Consider the following 21,980-nt stretch of genomic DNA (forward strand, 5'->3'; position numbering starts at 1 on the left):
GCAATGGGAGCAGCTGCTGTGTGTGTGTGTGTGTGTGTGTGTGTGTGTGTGTGTGTGTGTGTGTGTGTGTGTGTGTGTGTGTGTGTGTGTGTGTGTGTGTGTGTGTGTGTGTGTGTGTGTGTGTGTGTGTGTGTGTGTTTGGGCTGGTGAGTTTTCTGTCAGGTACTCGGCTCAGGTGATGGCCTAGTGGAGAGACTGTGCTGGGGGATTTAAAGGAAGAAAAAAAAAACAATTCTTTCCTTCATCCTCGTTTTCTCTCTTTCTCGCACTCTCGGTTTCCTTCATAGCTCCCTCCGCATGGGGGTTCTCTGTCTGTTCTGACATTGTTGTGTCTCTGAGCACCAGGGTGGATGGCGTGTTATCTGTTTCTCAGCGAGGGCACGGCGTACGGGAGGCGCAATCTACGGGCTGCGTGTTTGGACTCCAAACCTTCAGGTTTAGCTCAGGATTAGTGAAGCTTTTGAACCTGCATGACTGAATGCAAGCGTTTTTTTTTTTTTTCAACCGAGAGTGGTTTCCCCCATAAAGGGCCAGATGGGGACGAGACTGCAGTGCTTAGGATATAATGGCCATTGTCTCACGGCTGGGCTGCTCCTCTATGACAACGGCGAAAGGTGATTTATTGACTGCGCCTGACGGCACGACGGCCCGCCACCCTCTCGACCAAACCTGGATTGGAAAAAAAAGACAGACAAAGCAAGAAATATATAGAAACCGAAAAAAATACCACTGCAGTGCAGGAAGAAGCAGCAGGAGATTGAGGATAAACAAACAATATGAAATATTTGTGTTTATTTTACAGCTGAGGAGATTATTAGAGACAGCTGCGTGGATGGTTGGAAAAATCACTTATTGAAGTCATTATTGATTGCAATGCACATGCGGGGTTTTTTTCTTCTCACCCCTCAGATACCAGGATCAAGCAGAACCCCTGGAAATCAGGCCTGTTATATTCGTTCTTCTTTCATCTGACTGCTAGCGTAGTCTTCACCTTAGTTCATGCGAACCACAGGTCTTGCTTATCAAAAACGCATTTTAATTGTGTACGAATGGAATATATTTACAATAAAACAACATGTCTGTTTACAAACATTAATTTACCTCAATTTCATTAATTTTCCAAGCCATTCAAATATTTGTTGTGATATTTGTTCAATTCCATCTGAAACACACCTGTGTATCAGATGCGTGTCACACACAAACACTCTATGAACAGTGCTAATTACAAGAAGGTAATTATTTGTGGAAGTATTCAGGTGAAGATTGAGGCACCTTCAATTACTCAGCAATCATGAGTGCTGTTTAATTAGCTAACATGCACTCGTTTAGCCTCTCCTTGTTTACTCGGCTCTCCGTAATTCACTGTGTGGAGCTCGTGCAATAACAACACGCAGCACAGCTGCTTCAGTCAGACTGGAAACGTCTTGGGGTGATTCTTCACTTAGAGGAACTTTTCTGTCCCCTAGGATAAATTTAAAGAGGGGAAAAAAGGATATAATAGAATAGCTTAACTTTTTGTGTTTATCTTTGGCGTTTAATTGCTTCTTCCTTATTTGTGAGAATTAAAAAATGTCATTTCAATATTATTTTGGCAATTTTAAAAATTTTTCGGTCACACTTTACATTAGGGTCCACTTCTCACTATTAACTTAACTATTACATTTTCCTCAAACTCCTAATTACTGCTCATTAATAGTTAGGAAGGTAGTTGTTAAGTTTGGTCATGCAGAATAAGGCATTAATATGCACTAATAAAGCACTAATAAACAGCCATTATCCTAGTAATATGCATGCTAATAAGCTACTTGGAGTCTAAACTCAATTTCAACAATGTTCTAGCTTCCACTACAATACGTTTAGTGATACAATCAGGAAGATATTACTGTACGTGTCTGACAAATTGACTTTTTATTTTTTGTGAATGAGTAAAGAAATGTTTTTGTTGTTGTTTAATCTGAGCCGCTTCATAAAGTGTCATTACCAATTAGGTTATTACTTGAAAAAAATAATTGAAGTCAATTTTGAATTAGTTTTGTAGGCGTGATGAATGCTTTAGCACATGGTTTGAAAAAAAATAGTAGCATGTGTGCTAGTTTATGCTACCTACTTTTTCAGTCCGTTGTAATTTAGTTTTATCTCGAGTTAAGCATCAAGTGTTAAACGTAAACTGCATGTTTCTCTTCCCTTTTTTCTACAAGCAGCACAGCTATTCATGTTATATCGAAGTAGCTAAGCGAACGTTAGCTTCGCACTTGCGCTTCCTCTCCTTAAAATAAGTCTGACCTCTCCGTACTCGCAGGGTGTATTACCTAAGTAAAGTAAATTGCTGTTAATAATTCGTTAATTGAGCCCTTTCATTATTCAGCAAGCATTTTGATATCGCCGTTCAGCAGTCTTGGGGGATGACAGGACGTGAGCGCCTTGTTGTGGTTTGTGCAGCCGTGAGATGTCCATTCACAGTCTGCTCTGAATGAGGACGTAACGGCAGCTAAAGGAGACAGACCCCGTCTCACTCCCCCGGTGCTGCTGTCACCTCTGCTTTGCTCTTCCCTCCCTATTGTTTGAAGCTAATGTAAAACGCACTGTCTATATGACCCATTTTAGCAGCCCATTAGCATAATTTGGCTGTCGCATGGCCACCGAGTTAATGTACTTGCAAATGACAGGGAAAGTGTGTTATACGACCTTAGGGTTTTTAAAAATTAAATGACAAAGTAGGCCGCACTTTGCATAAGTATGGACTTGACATTGGAGCGTGTGTGTGCGCGTCTGTGTGTGTTAGCGAGCAAGTGAGTGATATTATAGTGTTTCAGTGCAAGGTGAGGTGAAAGCATTTACACAGTAGTATTTTAGTTTGTTCATTTACTTAACAAAACCATTTTTATATATATATATTTTGAAAGAGATACAGAAAGCATTAGTAAAATGATATTTTTTATCATTTTTAATGGTTAATGGGCTTATGAACACCTGTGATATCTGATCAGTTTTTTTTCTTAATAAATAAATTTCTTAAATAAATAAATTTCATGCCCAAGTATTCTAAAATGTTGAAAATGTCAAGCATTAAATTAATCTACAATAGATATAAATATCAATTTTTATAAAAAATTTTTTTAGCTAATTATCAGGGAATGCAATCTGTATCAGTCATTAAAATCATAGTTGTCATCAGTGCACAATTATCAGACTGTTTATTCCTGTTTTTTTTTCTTCTGTTTTTTCTCAGTTTCATGTAATTCTCAGTATTTTTAATGGAGCGGTCTGTTGCCCTACTTGTATATCTCCATCCATACTCGTCCGGAAGTATCTAAAGCGAAAAGATGAATTTGGAGCGCAGAATGGAATGCCACACCAGTTCTTCAGGGGCCTGAAGCTATTCCGCCATATGGTGGCCTATTCCACACGGAGGATGGTGGGAGGGGGCTGGGCCAGCCTTTTACAAGAGATGCTTAAAGAGGCAAAGCAGATATTAATTCAGAGAGCCTACTCCAGAGTGTCCGCAGGAGCACAAATCACTGTCAGCGGATACGGAGAGGTGGGCAGGGTCCGTGTAAAACGCCCGTCTGCACTTCAAAGCCTTCTTTTGTTTAGTCTGTAATAAAGTTAGATGTGTCTCGCTGAGAAAAGGGACGAAAAAAGCCCGGAGACAGAGCACAAAGGAAGTCCTCAAAGAGGACGATTGTGTGGAAGATGGTGAAAAATGTGAAGGCTTTTCTCCTCTCCTAGGTTCACATTGGGCTAGAGAGAGAGAGAGAGAGAGGGTGGGGGTCAGATCTACAAGCCAAACCCCCCTCAGAAACCTGTCCATCTCCACGGTGCCCTTATTACTTTGAACAGCAGCCATCAATCAACGTGTGTCCACAGAATAGAAACAACGATCATTATTCACAGTTCTGAATTAACGGAATGAAGAGAGTGCAAAAGGGGTTTACAGGCAGGGTCCAAAATGAACACTTGCCAAGCGATAAATGGGAATTAAAACAAAGTTACTTAGTAGGAGCTGCAACAGTACGTGGTTGAAATTGAATTGATAGCCTGACTCTCACTGAAGAAGTGACGCGAGCGATTCAACTCCCTAACCAATGAAAACATTTGTCGTGACCTTTAACTCCGTTAATAATTAACTTTTAGAAGCCTTAGGTGCCTAGATTTTTTTACTCTGTTAAATAATTTCTGCATTATGCCACCAAATGATAATATTAGAAACCTATATGAGGCTGAAAGTTACAAAGTTTGTCACTAATGTGCCGTAATTTCTTCATTAAGGCACAAAAGGAATATATTAGAAATGTATGAGGATGCAGGTACGTAATGACCTGTGTAGTTTGACTAATATGTTAGAGAAAACACTAAACCCTATTCAGGTAAATATACGTAATATGCTGTTTCTTCACTGGTATTTAATGTATATTAATCATTTTACATCTCATTAATGAAATGTTCATTTTTGGACTCTTAACTTTAACATGGATCACAGCATATTGTCTACTGTTTACTTTGGTAAACTCTTGTTGTTGTTTTTTTCACTCAGTAGTTGTGATTGTTGTAACATGCATACACACTTTGCATTAATTTCTAGAAACTGTGCAATTTCCGTTGCCAGTTCCGCAGACAGCCCTGCCAGATTGCAGCAGGCCAAGTGGACTGGGGCAGGCAGCATCATGCTACCGAAGCCTTGTTTTAACTGCCCTGGAAAAAGGGGAGAGAGAGAGAGAGAGAGAGAGAGAGATTGCTGCATTCTCACTGACATGCAGAGCATTACCATAATTGGCTTTTCTACATGATAGGACAGAGGAAATAATAATGTCATTTTATTTACAGCCTTCAGTGTCCTGCCCCCCTCCCCCTCCTCCTTTTCTCTTTCTCTCTCCATCTCTCTCCCTGTCTGCCTTCAGCGTGCTGCGTAGGTCAAAAGACATGGTTTGATCAGCCCTGTCCAAAGGCATCAAAGTTGAGTGGCATGTAATGGAGACCCAGTGACAAACCACATCGGCCAGCCAAATAAGACTTGCCAGTTTTCCCATTAAAATGTCGGGTAAACGGCGCGGCTTTCCTCTGCACACTCCAAAACCACTCTGACCGGCTAAATCAGCCGACTGAGGGAAGGCAGAATTGGACATTAGTAGTGCAAATGACTGTAGTGATTGCCCCCTCTCCTCCTCAATAAAATAAATAAATAAGGAGGCGGGGGAGAGAGGGAGGCGGCGGTGGGCCGCACCGTGACAGTCGAGGAAGGAGAGGCCATCGGCATCTGCGCTCTGTCCGCGAGCATTCTCGTTCCTCTCTTCAAGTTTGAACACTTAGGCCTGACACTTCTCAAGTGCACCAGCCAGCCCAATCAGACAGACCTGGTTTTGTCAAGCAGACTGCTTGGAAGCGGCAGAAAGGATGGATTTTTGAAGAACAGCAGATGTTTTTGGCCGCCAAATTCACTCTGTTCCAAAAACGCAGCAAGCTGCCTCCGTAGCCAATGTTTTAAGGCAAAATAAGTACTTTAGACTATACAGATTTTCAGAGCAGCTTCACAGTAATAAACTGGAAAATAACAATCGAATTATACTGTAAAGCAGCTCTAAAAAGAGCTGTTCAGTTCAATATCTGTGTAAAGTTCATCAATTGAGTTAAATTGAACTATAAGCAGCTCAACAGAAGTCAATAGTGTCGTTATTCTGCTTGAGTTTAATGTCAGGAGTTTATGTTGCAAAATTCGTTGACTCAACTATAAAGCAGCTCTGCAGAAGTCTTGGAAAATGTGGGTTTGAATCGAATCTGTCTCATTTCCTGTTATTTCAACTCTAAAGCAATAATAAATAGAGGTGTAATGTGCATTTTCAGAGTTTCGCTTGCAGAAACGATTCAATCTCATCTAGAGTCACGGCTTGCTAATTCTCTGCTGTTTGTTGGGCAACTGTATGCGAATCTTCAACGGTCGAGTGCTCGTATGTGGGTGGTGTTTCTAAGAGCTGGCACTGGCTGTGTTTGTATGTGTGGTGTCATGGGTGTCTATAGCAAGAAGGTTCACTCTGCGGCTGATCTTTGTTGGCTGAGACGGTGAGCTCTGCTTGTGTGTGTGTGTGTATGTCCTGCTCATGTCCCGTTGCTGTCACCTGTCTAAAATCAGTGAGATCTCAGCAGCCACAGTGACAGCTCCACTCTGGACACAGATGGCCACGCTCTCCTGCACAACACACATACACGCTCGCGCGCACACACCTCACATCTCACACACGTCATACATGCACACAAGCACAAGGCCCTTGTGCTCTGGCTGATCGTTTTAGATGTTGGTGGGCACTCAAGAACATACACACCTTTGTTCTTGTCTCTCCATACTGGTGTGTTGTGTTTGAAAGACGCTCAAGCACATTGGCGTAAGAGCGATGTTAAAATTGTTTGGGGTGGGAGGGTGCACATTCTAAATATTTTCAGCTTAGCTCATGAATATTAATTAGATGAGATCATTCTTGTCGAGTAGTTTTAAAAGATTTACTGAAACAGACCAGGTGTCTCAATGTATTATTTTTAAATCAGTCAATGGTGTGTATGTACGTTTTTTATTTTGTATTATTTTTATTATGCAAATGTAAATTTGTGTTATCATAGACACATGTACGTTTATAATTTATATCTAAATAAATGTAAATGAATCGTGTGTATGTATATGCATGCATTTGTATAAGATTTCAAACTTCATAGAAAACTAAATTGGGGAAGGGAAGTAATTGTTTCAGGCCTTGTTTTGTATCCATGGAAAATGCCGGTTTCACTCAGTAAATCAAACTCTTTCTCCTTCTCATCCACATCAAAAGCATCTTCTTTTTATAGCAACTATTGATTCGCTTAATTGTGTGTATTCTTAACAACTTATCTGTGTCGTTTTCTCCCGACAGTACAATGCAGGCTTATTTTTGACTGACAAACACAACAAGCCCCTCCCCCCCTCCTCTCCTCTTAATCCCTCTCTTATTGTTCGGCGTGATGTTTAAAAGCAGGCCCCCGATAAGAGATGTCAGCAGTCAAACTTCTGATTGGGTTATTAAGTGTGAGCTGTCGTTGCCGTCGTCTGGCGGGTTCCTTTTTTTTTGACGCAGATGGCAAAAAATTGCCAAGTCGTGTTTGACGGCTTGATGCGAGGACAGTGACATGCCAATGCGCATGCCTGTCAGATGCCACGCGGTGTCAGGGGCTGAGAAGACGCGCTCGATTTAGTGTCAGGTTCTGCCCATCTCTTTGCGAAAAAAGCCCTCTCGTTCTGGCTTTCTTCTGCGCCCCCCATCTCACTTTTCTCTCTCTCTCGGCCCCTCTATCACTCTCTCTGTAATTACAGCAAAGATGAAAAACTTCTCTCTTTGTTTTAACGTGATAAGCTGTCTTAAATGCTGCAGTGACTTGGGGGAATTATCAGGGCTTCAATCCACTGAACCGTGTTGCGGCGTGAACATTTCTTTTAAAGCGATATTTGGATAAGTGATTTATTTGACAGTTCGTAATGTTTATTTCACCAAATCCTTTTCGCTTTACACCGCCTACTTGATTTCTCAGAGGAATTGACGGATTGAAATCCGTCGGAGAGCTTGAGGTGGAATCAGTGATTCCTCCGGATCAGAAGGCGTCCTTTAAGAATATCCCAGTAACGGGAACGCCACATACACCGCTCTCCCAGCTGTTCACGCCCCTACAGCTTCCTCTACGCAGCTGTAAATGGCACCTTACAAACATCAGGTACGGAGTCCGTTCTGATTACGTGTGCTCAGCTGCACGCCGTTTGAAGCTGACAGCACATCTGCTTCAACCACCGAGACGGATCTTGGCATCTCGGACAGACATCTCCTGGTGGCTCGCTGAGATAAAGGAACAACTCTTCAAGAGCTGCCTGTCTCTTTTTCTTCTCTTTACTCCCATCTCCTCTACTGCTCCCCTCTTTTCCTGCTCTGTCTCTTCCCATTGCCTTCACAGTTGTGCAGGCTGTTGTTGTGGCTTTTCTTCTCGTGTTGTGTTCAAAATGGCTGATAGTAACAATACCGCTCTCACAAAGCGAACGGGAGGCTTTTTTATAGCTGGACATGCTGTGAAGATGCATGCACACGCTCACAAACACACACACACACGAGAGGTACTTTGATGTGTTTCGATGACGGAGAGCTCATTTTGTTTATCTCCCACTGCAGATCGAAACCAGCTGATGAAACAGGAATTTAATCCTACCGCTCCTCATTAAGTACTTGGTCTCATGGACCTTTATTCTCTTTTCATTAAGCGAATTAAACGAGTAGCATTCTCTCTCTCTCCCTCTCTCTCCCTCTTTTTGTCTTGCAGCTGTGGGTGCCGACAGTGGGCTATCACTCCGTTTTTTTTTTCTGTCATAGCTCTGTCGGCACACAATAGAGTGAAGGAGCTTTTTGTGGCTGAAACATGAAACCTTACATTTGTGAACATTATTGTTCTGTTCCTTTCCCCCCCATGTAATACATCTGACAGTACATCTTATTACCACACATTTAGCTGAGGAAAATAAGCATTTTCCAGTGTGTGGTGTAGGCAACATTTTTCAGTATCCTCTTTTTACCTTGAGAAATAAATGTGCACTTAGCAGTAATATGCAGAGCAAAAAAGAGCCGTGTTTTCACAAATAAGCATGAATGTGTATTTCTGAAAGACGCACTCGTGGCCCGTAGCGGTTTTTGTTAAAAATCAATGCATTAACTGCTTCTTATCAATCTCTTGGGTCTTTTTGGTCAAATTATCGACTAGGGAGGAAGACATTGATGCCAATGTTTAGAGACTAGGGTGGCCGATATAGTACAGAAATGCATATAAAGCAATTTAAAGTCAACATTAAATCCAAAATGACACTATTTACTTTTTTTTAAAAGGACGGTTCACCTAAAAATGACTTCTTTCATAATTTACCCAAACTCGTGTTGTTCCAAACCTATGCGACTTGCACGCGAAAGAAAATCTTTTGAAGAACTGTCCAAATAATGAAAGCCAGTGGCCTCTAAAACAAACCTGGACCACTTTGACTTTCATTGCACGGAATGAAAGCATTCTGCAACAGAAAATCATACAGTTTTGGAGCAACATGGTAATTAGGTGATTTATTTTTATTTATTTTTTTAGAATTTTTTATTTTTGGATGAGCTATATCTTTAATGCACATTTTATCCCTGCATGTTATTCCAAGGAAAAAAAATTTGATCTGCATAAACATTAATCAATACACCTATTAAGTAACTTCGTTTTTTTTTCTTCTTCTTCTTCTTCTTTACCTAGAACATATACATTTGACTTATTTTTAGTATTTAACATTTGCAAACAAAAAATCTTGACAAATTTGGAATTGAGACAAAAACAAATTCCGCTAATCACCCAAGGTTATCGGTCAGTGCTGAAATATAATATCTAGCACTAGAAGGAAGGTGCACTAAAGGTGGTTATGCATCCTCTTGTCTTTTATCTCACTCTCCTTTTCCCCCTGTGGCTGCACACACTCTTGACTCCCTGAGAGTTAGTACAGCATGGACCATGACAACATGACATGCCATTTCCACTTGCATTTTAGCATGACTCGCTGCGAGAACTTCCATCGCCTCTGCCAACAGCATTGAGGCAAGCTGCACCCCGTGCTGCATCCCTGGCAATAACTCAGACGCAATCTCACACTCAGAGGAGTCTAGCTTGGCTAGTGCATGAGAGAACTGGATCAATGTCACACACAGTCTGTGCCCTCTAACTACAGGGAAAAGGAGGACAAGAAAGAGCAAGAGAGTAGTCGATATGGTGTTAATATTTAAGAATGAATTTTATGTAAACAAAGGGGCGGGGAATGGAGGTAATTTTGTAGTATTAGATGTAAATGGATGCATCTATTTTTACATTTTGAAATATCTTTTGCTAATATCCCTAATAGTATACAGTTTTTAATTCCAAGACATTATCATGTTTCCTTTTTAGTACGTTCATTTTCATCTGTTTTAAAGATTTAACTTTTGTCTGGATACCTTTTTTTCTTTAGAGGACTCTCCTCTGCCCTCTTTACCCTTGCTGAGCTGTTACACAGGATAGCTTTGTTAGTCTCAGCAGTGAAGGGGGCTATCTATCATAGTCAAGATATGGATGTTTGCCACTTTATAATTGCAAACCTGCGTCCTCTGCCAGGACTATTGACAAAAAATCTCTTTAGAATCATTATGTAGGCATGCACGCACACACACACACATGCAATGATACATTTTCCCACACCTATTTCGTTTAAAGCAACAAAAAATTTAGCAAAGTGAATTTACTTATTCAACAATCCATGTTAAAGATGCACATTTTTGGGGGCTTTTGTCTCATCTCTTTTTTTTTTCTTCTCTGTTTTGTTTTCTCAGCCTATGTGCCGGAGGATGAGCTTAAGGCAGCTAAGATCGATGAGGAGCACCTGCAGGACGACGGGCTCTCCTTAGACGGTCAGGACGCAGAGTACCTGTGCAATGAAGAAGACGATGGGCGTGAACAGCTGAGCTACCAGAATTCTCCACTCAGCAATGGCACTAACCCAGACGCCGGGTACGGCTCTCCCCTCAGCGACACCAGCGATCACCTGGCTGACTTCAAAAGCACCTCCTCCAAAGAGGGCCAGGATAAAGAGGAGGTTGAAGACATGGAGACAGATGCCGGACTATCATTGCAGGACAGCCTGGCACAGATGAAAGCCGTCTATGCAAACCTGATTTCAGATGCTTCCTGGTCAAGTATCACAAAGGACATTATGAAAAGCAAGCAGGTTAGTGCTAGTAGCACTAACAGTACTCCAAGCAGCCACAAGGGGAACAACAGTGTTGTGAACAGCCATGCAAGTAATATTACAAGCAGCGGAGCTAGCAGCAGCAGCAATGCTAGTGCTAGCACAAAGACAAATGTGATGCCAAGCAGCAATTCTACAAAAGCCACAGCATTAAACAATGCCAACAATGGAAACATCAATGGTGCTAACAGCGGGGGTGTTGCATATGACTGGCACCAAGCAGCACTTGCTAAAACCTTACAGCATACGCCCTACCACCTCATGCCTGAACCAAGTCTCTTCAGCACAGTGCAGCTGTACCGGCAAAACAATAAGCTGTATGGGCCTGTGTTTACAGGTGCCAGCAAGTTCAGATGCAAGGACTGTAGTGCAGCCTATGACACGCTTGTAGGTCTCACGGTGCACATGAACGAAACAGGCCATTACCGTGATGATAACAAGGACAAGGAGGAGGACCGGGGCAAGAAATGGTCCAAACCACGGAAGCGATCCTTAATGGAGATGGAGGGCAAAGAAGATGCTCAGAAAGTCCTGAAATGCATGTATTGTGGCCACTCATTTGAATCCCTACAGGACTTGAGTGTCCACATGATCAAAACTAAACACTACCAGAAAGTGCCTCTCAAAGAACCAATGCCAGCTCTTGCCTCAAAGCTGGTGCCCTCCACCAAAAAGCGAGCGTTCCAAGACCTGATGTCTCCTTGCTCACCTGAGTCAATCTCCAGCACCCCTGGCATTCCATTGGCAGAGACTGCGCCCACCAAAGATCAGAAGATTTCCAACCCATATGTCACGGCTAATAACCGCTATGGCTACCAAAACGGGGCAAGTTATACCTGGCAGTTTGAGGCCCGAAAAGCTCAAATTCTTAAGTGTATGGAGTGCGGGAGTTCCCATGACACTTTGCAGCAGTTGACGGCCCATATGATGGTGACCGGACATTTTCTCAAAGTCACAAATTCTGCCTCTAAAAAGGGAAAGCAATTGGTGTTTGACCATGTGGTGGAAGAGAAAATACAATCCATTCCTCTTCCGCCCACAACAACACGTCTACCAGCTCCCACTATCAAGTCGCAGCCTGATTCACCAATACACCCGTCCACTATGGATGAAAGAAAGGAGCTGGAAGAGGAGAAAATGGAGGAACCTGAGGACAAAAAAATCAAGCAAGAGAAAGAGGATCCTGTTGAGAAGGTGGAAAAATCTGAAAAAAACAGCCATTACAAATATCTAAGAGAAGAAGATCTTGAGGAGTCTCCTAAAGGGGGACTAGATATTCTCAAGTCATTAGAAAATACAGTTTCCAGTGCAATCAGTAAGGCTCAGACCGGTACGCCCACTTGGGGTGGATATCCCAGCATTCATGCCGCTTACCAGCTCCAAGGGTCTCTGAAATCATGTATACCTGCTGTACAGAGTGTCCAGATTCAGCCAACATTCAACGCCAGCAGCTTGAAATCTTTGACCTCTGACTCCAGCACTCTGATCCATTCTCCAAGCAGCCCATCGCCACCTCCAAACCATAAAAGCAATGTCCTAGCAATGGAAGAGCTGGTGGAGAAAGTAACAGGAAAAATCCCTTCAAAGAAAGACCGGGATGAAAAATCAACTGAACGTGTTTCCAAACATCTCACTTCTGAATTACCCTCTCCTGTCCTCAAAGACCGAAAGGACCTGCCAAGAGCAGGTGATCTTAGCAAGCCAACTAAGAATGGAATGGTAGATAAAGACCTAGACCACGTTTTGGTTCGGGAAGGAGAATACAAGGAAAGCCATGCAGATAATCCTGTAAAGAACGGAACAGATGTCCTCAAAACACAAGTCAGCAATGGTTGCGATAATTTGGGAATCATTACTGACCACTCACCAGAACAGCCTTTAGTCAACCCTCTCAGTGCATTGCAGTCTATCATGAACACTCATTTGGGTAAGGCTTCCAAAACAGTCAGTCCACTCCTGGACCCATTAGCAATGCTGTACAAGATCAGCAACAACATGATGGAAAAGCCCATGTACAATCCAGCTCAGGTCAAGCAAGTCGAGTCCATCAACAGATATTATGACAATGATGACGATCAGCCCATGGACTTGACAAAATCCAAAAGTGGCAATGGGCCCATAAACAATTGTTCATCCACCGTTATCAGCAACAGCAGCATCACGAACAGCACCCGACCCATCTTGTCAGCGTTGACTGAATCGGTCTCATCTCCTCTTCGGGAGAATGCCCTAATGGACATCTCTGACATGGTGAAGAACCTCACAGGTCGCCTGACGCCAAAGTCGTCAACCCCTTCCTCTATATCCGAAAAGTCAGATGCAGATGGCTGTGCTTTTGAGGATGGGTTGGAGGATCTTTCGCCCATTCAGAAGAGGAAAGGCAGGCAATCAAACTGGAACCCTCAGCATCTGTTGATTCTTCAGGCTCAGTTTGCGTCCAGCCTTCGAGAAACCCCTGACGGAAAGTACATCATTACAGACCTAGGTCCTCAGGAGCGTGTACATATTTGTAAGTTTACAGGTCTCTCCATGACCACCATCTCCCACTGGTTGGCAAACGTCAAGTACCAACTCAGGCGGACAGGTGGAACCAAGTTTCTGAAGAACATAGACTCGGGCCAGCCACTGTTCCTGTGTAGTGATTGTGCCTCCCAGTTCAGAACTCCCTCCACATACATTAACCACTTAGAGTCCCACTTGGGCTTTAGCTTGAAAGACCTCTCAAAGTTATCAATAGACCTCATAAGAGACCAGCAAGCAGTCACGAAAATGATCACAGATAAGACATTCAGTGCCCTTGGCTTGACTGAGGAGGACTCTAATTCCATATTTCAGTGCAAACTGTGCAATAGGACTTTTGTCAGCAAGCACGCAGTGAAACTGCACCTCAGCAAAACGCACGGAAAGTCACCGGAGGACCATCTGATCTTTGTTACTGAGCTGGAAAAGTTAGAAAAAGCCTAAGGAAAGCAGGCTGGTGGCAGTGAAGTGACTGGATTGAGAATCATTGCACTACATCACTGTACTGCACTGCGCCTGAACTGAGCCTTCAAAATTAGTCCAACTTCTGTCGTGAAACTGCCTGATTGGACCATGATCTGTTTTGTTGTTTTGTTTTTGCTTTTTTTTGCCCTCGTTTTTCAGTCTCTTGATTTCTATCTCTTGCTTTGTACTGTATTTATCTGATATGTGTCGGTTATGTGCATGTTTTTTTTCTTTATTTTCTCTCTGAGTGACTTCATATTCAAACAGAATTTACAATTTGTACTCTGTTGAATTGGGAATGAAACAAACATGGTATCCATGGGCATGGTCTAAAACAAAATGGCAAAAGAACTTCTGAATAGAATGAGTTGCGTTGTACACTTACTACACATCAAAAAAGACTGACTTCATTAAAGCACTCTGTAGTGTTGAATGTTATGAGAATATGTATAAAATGAGACTATGACTATAAAATGAGCTATTTTGTTAATTTGAGCTCAGATTTTCAGATATTGGCTTGACATAAATCAAACTGCAACCCTTTGAAGTGAAAAAAAAAATGAATTGTAGATTTTGTTGAGTCTTCGAAACCTTGAAGGATATTGAAGATTTTGACAGGCTGCCTATGATTATACACTTTGGTTTTTCAAAGGCATTTCTTTGTTTTTAATAATCTTCGTTTGTTTGTTTGTTTGTTTGTTTTTGTTTTTTTGTTGTTAAGTATCATTTTATACTGTAGCAATTTGAAACGTATGCTTTGGTACCACTATTTCTCTTTCTATGGTTTCGCTTTGGTTTCAACCTGTAAAGACTTATTTGAAATCTTATATACAGCACATATATTTAAATGATCAGCGAAGATGTGTAAATTTCCATCATCATATCTTGCCAATTGCCGCAGCTCAACATTGTTTGTATGGTGTGCATTCTTTTATATTGTCATTTTATATATAGTAAACAAAAAGGAAATAATATGTACAGAGATGTATATGCAGTATATGTGCTGTAGAACCACAATTCATCCTTTAGTTGAACTAAGTTCTCTGATGTGGTAAATATGAATTGACTGAAGGAGTTGCATCACTGTTGATGCATGGCGTATGAGAGGGAACCAAGCAATGCAAAACATGAAATCCAGTACATTTCAATGTTTTATCATGCCATTGTGAAAAGTCCCATCAATTCCCTTAATTAAAAAAGAAAAAAAAATGTTTTTGTCCCTTAATTGTAAAATAAAAACTGAAGCATTTCTTGATTAATGTTGTTCTCCAATTGGTCATTCGTGTGTGTTTTTCTCTCTTTTCCTTGGAAATTATTTTAGCTTAGCTCCAAAGTTGAAATATTCGGAAGTTCATTGTCCGTGTTTGCTTTTGTTATTCTTTGAATGCAGCACCTTTTCCGTGCTGTATGTAAATGAGAGATGTTTCCAGACACAAAACCTGCCAGTAAACAGGACTCTCGCTGGAGCCAAAACGGGCAAAGAACTTGTGGATTTAACGCTTTTCCGTAAAGCCTGTATATCTGGCTTCTCAGGACCGATTCTGTAGCATTGATCCAGCTCTTCCTCTTTTTTTTCCGGAGGATCTTAGTGCAGTCCCTGTACGTATTCTATGTAAATTACAGCAATCATGACAACTGCGACATTGTGAGTACCTGCAGAGCAGAGTGAAACATCGGCAGATAGACGCAGTTTAAGCAGATTTGCATTTTTTTCCCCCTCCTGTTCACACAAGCACACTCCAAGCATTTCACGGGGTTTTCAGACTTAGAAATAAATGCCCAATTTCTAGTGGGAATCAAAGATTTACTCTTTTCAGCTCAATTACTGAGTGATTATACGTGTGGACACAGGGGGCTTGAGGGGAAACGAAACAAGAAGGGAAAGGACTGAAATATGCAGTGTTTGCACAATAATCTCAATCTCCATTTGAAGCCGCTTTGGGGAGTTGCAGTATCAAACCCCTTGTTAGTTGCCCTATTTGAGAGTATCCTCTCACTCAAATTGGCATGTTTTGATTTCCCAGTGGTCCCATACTGAATATTCTGAGCCTCCATCTGCTAGTTTTGCTTTCCTCAATTACTATAATTCTTTTTCATTTTCATTCGGAAGGCATGCAAACTATGCAAACTATCAGAAATATTAAGCCACATAAATCCGAAAGTATCCAACTACTTTTGCATAAATAGACAAATTTGTCATCCAGAGAATTATTTGTACACATTAAGGTAGCAGGTTTAGGCTTTGTGTAAGTTCTGGAGTAGATTTAAAACTATTAATGTATTCAAGTCGTGGTTTTGGCGCAACTTTTCCACATGTTGGAATATCCTCAATATAATAGTCTGAAAACATTATTGTTATTGAAATCAAACCTTCTGAGTGTGGAGCAGATTTAAGTGTATTATAAAATTAAGCCTTCCGTTTCCTTCCACATCTGGGGTCCCGACGCACATGAAGATCAAGGGGTCGTGCCAGGTCTCTCTCGAAGAATTGACTTGCTGCCTTTGCGCAGATTTCACATGCTATGAGAAACAAAAGGTTTCGCAGCTTACATTTGTGCCTTAAAGCTCAAGTTAAATGCAAGGGCAAACACAAAGGTGGGACAATGCTGAAGACAGAACGGAAACACTGAGGTTTTGAATGCCCTGCAACTTTGAGTGTAAGAAGTGGCAAAAACATTTTTTGCAGTAAAAGATTTGTCTGTACATGTCGCTGGCAAGTACTTTCTATGAACATTAATCATAATAGCAATACATTTCTGTTTGTGAAAGAATGCATATACCCGATCAGGCGGTGAAGTGAATAACACTGATTATCTCTTCATCACGGCACCTGTTAGTGGGTGGGATATATTAGGCAGCAAGTGAACATTTTGTCCTCAAAGTTGATGTGTTAGAAGCAGGAAAAATGGGCAAGCATAAGGGTTTGAGCGAGTTTGACGAGGGCCAAATTGTTCATGGTCGGCCAAGGCTCATTGATGCACACGGGGAGCGAAGGCTGGCCCGTGTGGTCCGATCAAACAGACGAGCTACTGTAGCTCAAATTGCTCAAGAAATTAATGCTGGTTCTGATAGAAAGGTGTCAGAATATACATCGCAGTTTGATGTGTATGGGGCTGCATAGCCGCAGACCAGTCAGGGTGCCCATGCTGACCCCTGTCAACCACCGAAAGCACATGAGCAAAAACGGTTCAGGAATGGTTTGAGAAGCACGAGTTTGAGTTGTTGACTTGGCCTCCAAATTCCCCAGATCTCAATCCAATCAAGCATCTCTGGGATGTGCTGAACAAACAAGTCCGATCCATGGAGGCTCCACCTCGCATCTTACAGGACTTAGAGCATCTGCTGCTAATATACCACAGGGGTCTAGTGGAGTCCATGCCTCGACGGGTCAGGGCTGTTTTGGCAGCAAAAGGGGCACCAATGAAATAATAGAAAGGTGCTCATAATGTTATGCCTGATCAGTGTAGTTTAGAGGGAAAAACAGATCTTCACTTGCACTGTCACTTGCAAGATGGACGAAGGGTTGAAGGAAAGCATTTTGAAAGTCACAGCACATGTCAAACATCAGTGTCATTACTGATGCAACTCATCACCATAAATTCATCAGCTTAACTTTGTCTAATGTTTTGTTATTTCACTTCAAGCAAACAGGAAATAAATAATCTCAGTCTGTTTCTTTGCTGTTCACTCTCACAGACAGACGGTGAAGCATAAATATAATGCCACACAAAAGAATTCATTGAAATTGGGACTATGATGAATTTTAACTGTTTACAATTTGTCATTTTCAAAAGGCAAAGTGGTGAGACCTCAACGTAATTCAAATGTGCCCTATCGAAATTGCACACTTTCTCCTGAGAGGAATAAGATTGAAAATAATGAAATCTGGAAAAATTACACATTGCTGTCTGTGAATGACAGTATTTTTGAATTTTAAATGGTAAAAGAAAACTTTTAGCAAGCATCCATCCAAATGGACAGTTTGTTTGGTCAAAAACATTCATTGGCATCTTAAAAAAATAAAACTCACCATGTCATTCCAAATCCATATGACTTTCAGTCTCTCTAGAACACAAAAGATGATGTTTAGCAGAATGTTCACGCTGGTGCTTTTTGTCATTTTTGGTGACTGTCACCATTATTTTTATAACCCCTTCTGCTAAACAGCTTCTTTTGTGTTCCACAGATGAAACATGGAACACGGCATGAGAACGAATAAATAATGACAAGATTGTCATTATTGCGTTCATCTTCACCCCAAAGCCTGGCTTCCTCGAGTCAAATACGCAACTTTAAAAACACATGCAGTTTGAAATGCACCAACAGTGACACCTTAAAGTGTTCCTCCATCAATTTTAAATGTTTTAAGCCTTTAAAAACTGACTACTTCCAGACTGAATTTGTTATTCTTAAGCTGTCCGCAATGAGGCCTGTGTTCCTGTCAAACGACAGCTGTCAAACTACAAGGCAGAATGTGTAAAATTGAATCACAGTTGAACACTGTAGAAAACAAAGGGCTGTCAGATAAATGCACACGGCAGAATAAATTGTGAGCCTGTTTGATTGACAGCTCTAGGACGAAACGTACATTTCCGAGAATAAATATGGCTGGAAAACTTTGAGTCCCATCAGGTGATGGACTGCGGGATCATTGCATTAAGACTTATTTGATGCTTCCTTCCCAACGGATGTGTGAAGTGTTGGGGAGACGGCGTCACAAATGGTTGTGTTCCTGTCAAAAGTGAGCCGTGTTTGGAGATGGAACGTCCCGCTTATTCATCTGCGTGCGGATAGCGGCTTGAAGAATGGAGATGTGACAAAATCGCTTCTTTATAGAATAATGACGGCTGACACGGGGCCTAATGGATGCAGTGTTTTTAATCTCTGTGAAGGCTCAGCCCGGTGATGGACTCGACTGCCAGGCCTACAGGTGTGCTGTGACAGCCTGTCTATTCTACTGCTCATCACTCTCGCAGAGCAGAGACGACCTGCTACATCAGCCACTGTATTGCACTCGAATGCAAAGCGGTGGGGAGTGGCGCCGTAACCCGGACGGTTACCCGCCCACAAGTTCTCTGGCTTCTTTATGTAGAGGTTAAGAGAGTCAAGTCCAGTGTTGCAGAGGATACGTCAAGTTGGGTGTGATGGGAAGAAGAACAAGTCCAGCTTAGTAAGGCACATGTTTTCTACACAGGTGAACTGTAGATAAATCGCTGGATATCTGAGAAGAGACATTCAGATTAAGGCCACATTTACACTGCAAGTCTTAATGCCCAATTCTGATTTGTTGACTACATCCTTTTTTTTCTTTCTTTTTTTTTTTGATGGCCCGCTTATATCTTCTTTTAAAAGTGACCCATATCCGATATCTGCATTTACACTTAATACTTGGTGAAACAACCCAAAGTAGACGTACTGTACCGGAAAAGCTTAGGCACTATTTGCAATGGACGCAGATGAAATGGTAATACAAGCTTTTGCTTTCCGCACGGTCTTTAAAGGTCAGCAAAACATTGGTTTGAACCTTCGTCCTCCACTGACTGCGCCACTGAAAAGAGTCATGTGATCGTGGTTGGTGTCCACCTGAGTTGACTGTTTTTTTCCTGCTTATAGATTTGTGGGTCATATCTGATCTGTGCCAAATAGAAGGACAAATATTTGTATTGTGTCACTTAAACCAGGAAATGTAAATAATGAAATAGCCAGGGTTGCATTTTATTTTATTTTCCACTTTTTTTCCCCACATTTGTCAAATGGCCCTTTGTCCCCTTCATCACTTTTATTACTTTCACATAGGACAAATGTATATGCTTTTATCTGTTTGTTTATTTTTCAACAAAAAAACGTAATGTTCAGAGTAAAATAGTATGTAAATGTGAACATCTCATTAGTGTTACATTGTTTCATGATGTTGTGAAAGATTTTAATTTAATGTTATAATTTATTGATTATGGTTTGAGGTAAGATGTAAGCATTTTCAGATAACATTGACTCACCTTAGAAAATGTTTTTTAATTGTAATGAAATGATTCATATTAAATTATATAAAAATATTTTATAATGACCCCACTCTAAAAAAAAAAAGGTTCTATATGGCACTAAAAGTGAGTCTTCGTCGTAATCATAGAGGAACCACTTTTGGTGCTATATAGCACCATATCTTAACATGTTCTGTATATGGTAGCGGTGCTATATAGCAAAAGAACCGCAGAAGAACCACTGAAGCACCAAAATTTGTGCTATACAGCACTTAAAAAGGTTCCCCTATGATTATGAGCCAATAACCAATTTTAGTGCCATATAGAACCTTTTTTTAATGGAGTTTGTCATGTTTTTTCCCTCCTATTTGAATTCTTGAAAAATAATAGAGAAAATACCATAATTAAGACTTTAAATTGGCATTGTCATAGTGATTGTATTATCCTGAGGACTCTATTCAACCTGTTTCAGCGTTTATATTAAAAAGATTTCAAAGTTCTTACAATTTCTGACCTTCTATTAAGATGTCTGTATGCAGCTGGAAGTGATTTTTTGCCATTCACTCAACAGTAAATGATTGAATTTTGAATCTTTGCTAGACTGATTTGTGAGACACAAGCTTCTGCAAATGTTGCTGTGGGATTTGTATGCAATTTCAGATTAAATTGATGTAGGGAAAAGTCAGCGAGTGAGAGTGAGAAAAAGAAGGCAGGGAACGAGAAAGATCTGTGTGAATTAATGAGCACAAATATGCTTCCGTGCCATTATTCGTTGGTGAAAGATGTGTATTCTTACTCCCTGACGGCCCGAGCAGCTGAGAGAAAGTAACTGACTTTGTTGTTGCATTTCTGTGATTGTTCTTTCAGATTCAGCTGAGTTTCCTCTCAAAGGCTTTAGACTGGCTGAATACATTTGTTTATCTTCGCGCTGTACAGGTACAGCAAGTGTAAAGAGTTTCTTCTCTTCTCTTTACTTTACTATACAGTATTCATCAACAACAACTGAAAGACTTAAATGACAGATGGGTATTACTATTTCTGAAATGACTTGTCATGTTTGTATCTTTGATTTAGTAAAAGTAACTCTACAACAAATATCTCTACTACGTTTTCAATGTGGGAAGGTACTTTAAAGCTGTAGCATGGCAATTCAAAAAAACAAAACAAAACATTCATTTAAATATTAGCATTTAAAGCTCGCAGGGACTTGCATTGTTGGTAATACTTAGTGAACTATCACTTCTACTACTAAAGATTACATTATAAATAATCGTCCTGATCAGTTTCATCTCCTCAACATCCCAGATAGCTTAGAAGAACTTGATGTTGCAGCAGAAACTATTGACTCTCTCTTTTCCAGCTCCTTTGCGCTTAAAGAAGATTAAAGAAAATAGTCCAACACCGTGGTACAACGAGCACACTCGGGCCTTCAAGAGAGCAGCCAGAAAAAAGGAAGCGCAGCTGGAAGAAAACAAAACTAGGGTTTTTTTGCATTTTGTGGAAAGACAGCACTATTGCATACAGAAAGGCCTTGAAAACTGCTAGATCTGCTTATTTTTCAACCCTCTTAGAAGAAAACAAATACAACCCTAGGTCTTTATTTGATACAGTGGCTAAATTAACGAGAAATAAAGCTTCAACCCCAGACATTTCCAAATAGCACAGCAGTAAACTTCTTTACTTGCGAGATTGATAATATTAGAGAGACAATTATAACCATGCAAATGTCTACTACAGTATCGCGACAGACAGTTCATTGTAGTTAGCCTGGTCCTACCAGACTCTCGTACATTTCATTTGAACAGAGAGTCTGGCTACTCTTGACAAGCGTTAACTTCTCTGTTGAAGTTTAAAACTATTGGATCTGCCATAACCAATCGCTAACGTTTGGTCGTGACGTATGTATGTCTCAAGCTAGCGCACAACATCAACGTCATTGTTCTCAGCCACTCCCTCTGTTCGCTGATTGGACCGGTTAAAATTTGACCGGAGAAAACCAGACAATATACCGCAATCCCAGACGGAGTACAGAAGGAAAATTAAAATTGAGCGGAAGTACATAGGAGGGCGGAGCCAGGCTACATTGTAATGTCTCTGAGGAAAATTTCCATTCATTCATTGATATAAGAGAAGAACTTGTCTAAACTTGTTAAATCATATAAATCAACAACATGTACACTCACCTAAAGGATTATTAGGAACACCATACTAATACTGTGTTTGAC

General features: G+C 41.0%; 1 protein-coding gene across 2 annotated transcripts in view; it reads left to right on the top strand.

Annotated features, from left to right (window-relative positions):
- tshz1 (teashirt zinc finger homeobox 1) overlaps positions 1 to 15,047 on the top strand; it is a 35,339-nt gene extending 20,292 nt beyond the window's left edge. The window contains exon 3 of one of the 2 annotated variants that reach the window (XM_079828824.1): positions 10,377 to 15,041. In XM_079828824.1, the coding sequence (XP_079684950.1) occupies positions 10,377 to 13,756 (3,380 nt within the window). In that variant the 3' untranslated portion in view covers positions 13,757 to 15,041. Of the gene's footprint in view, positions 1 to 10,376 lie in introns of both variants that reach the window. The other variant, XM_079828823.1, reaches the window with a different exon arrangement.
- The last annotated feature ends 6,933 nt before the right edge of the window (positions 15,048 to 21,980 follow it).

Source organism: Gobio gobio, assembly GCF_949357685.1.
Source record: "Gobio gobio genome assembly, chromosome: 11".
Classification (NCBI taxonomy): Eukaryota; Metazoa; Chordata; class Actinopteri; order Cypriniformes; family Gobionidae; genus Gobio; species Gobio gobio.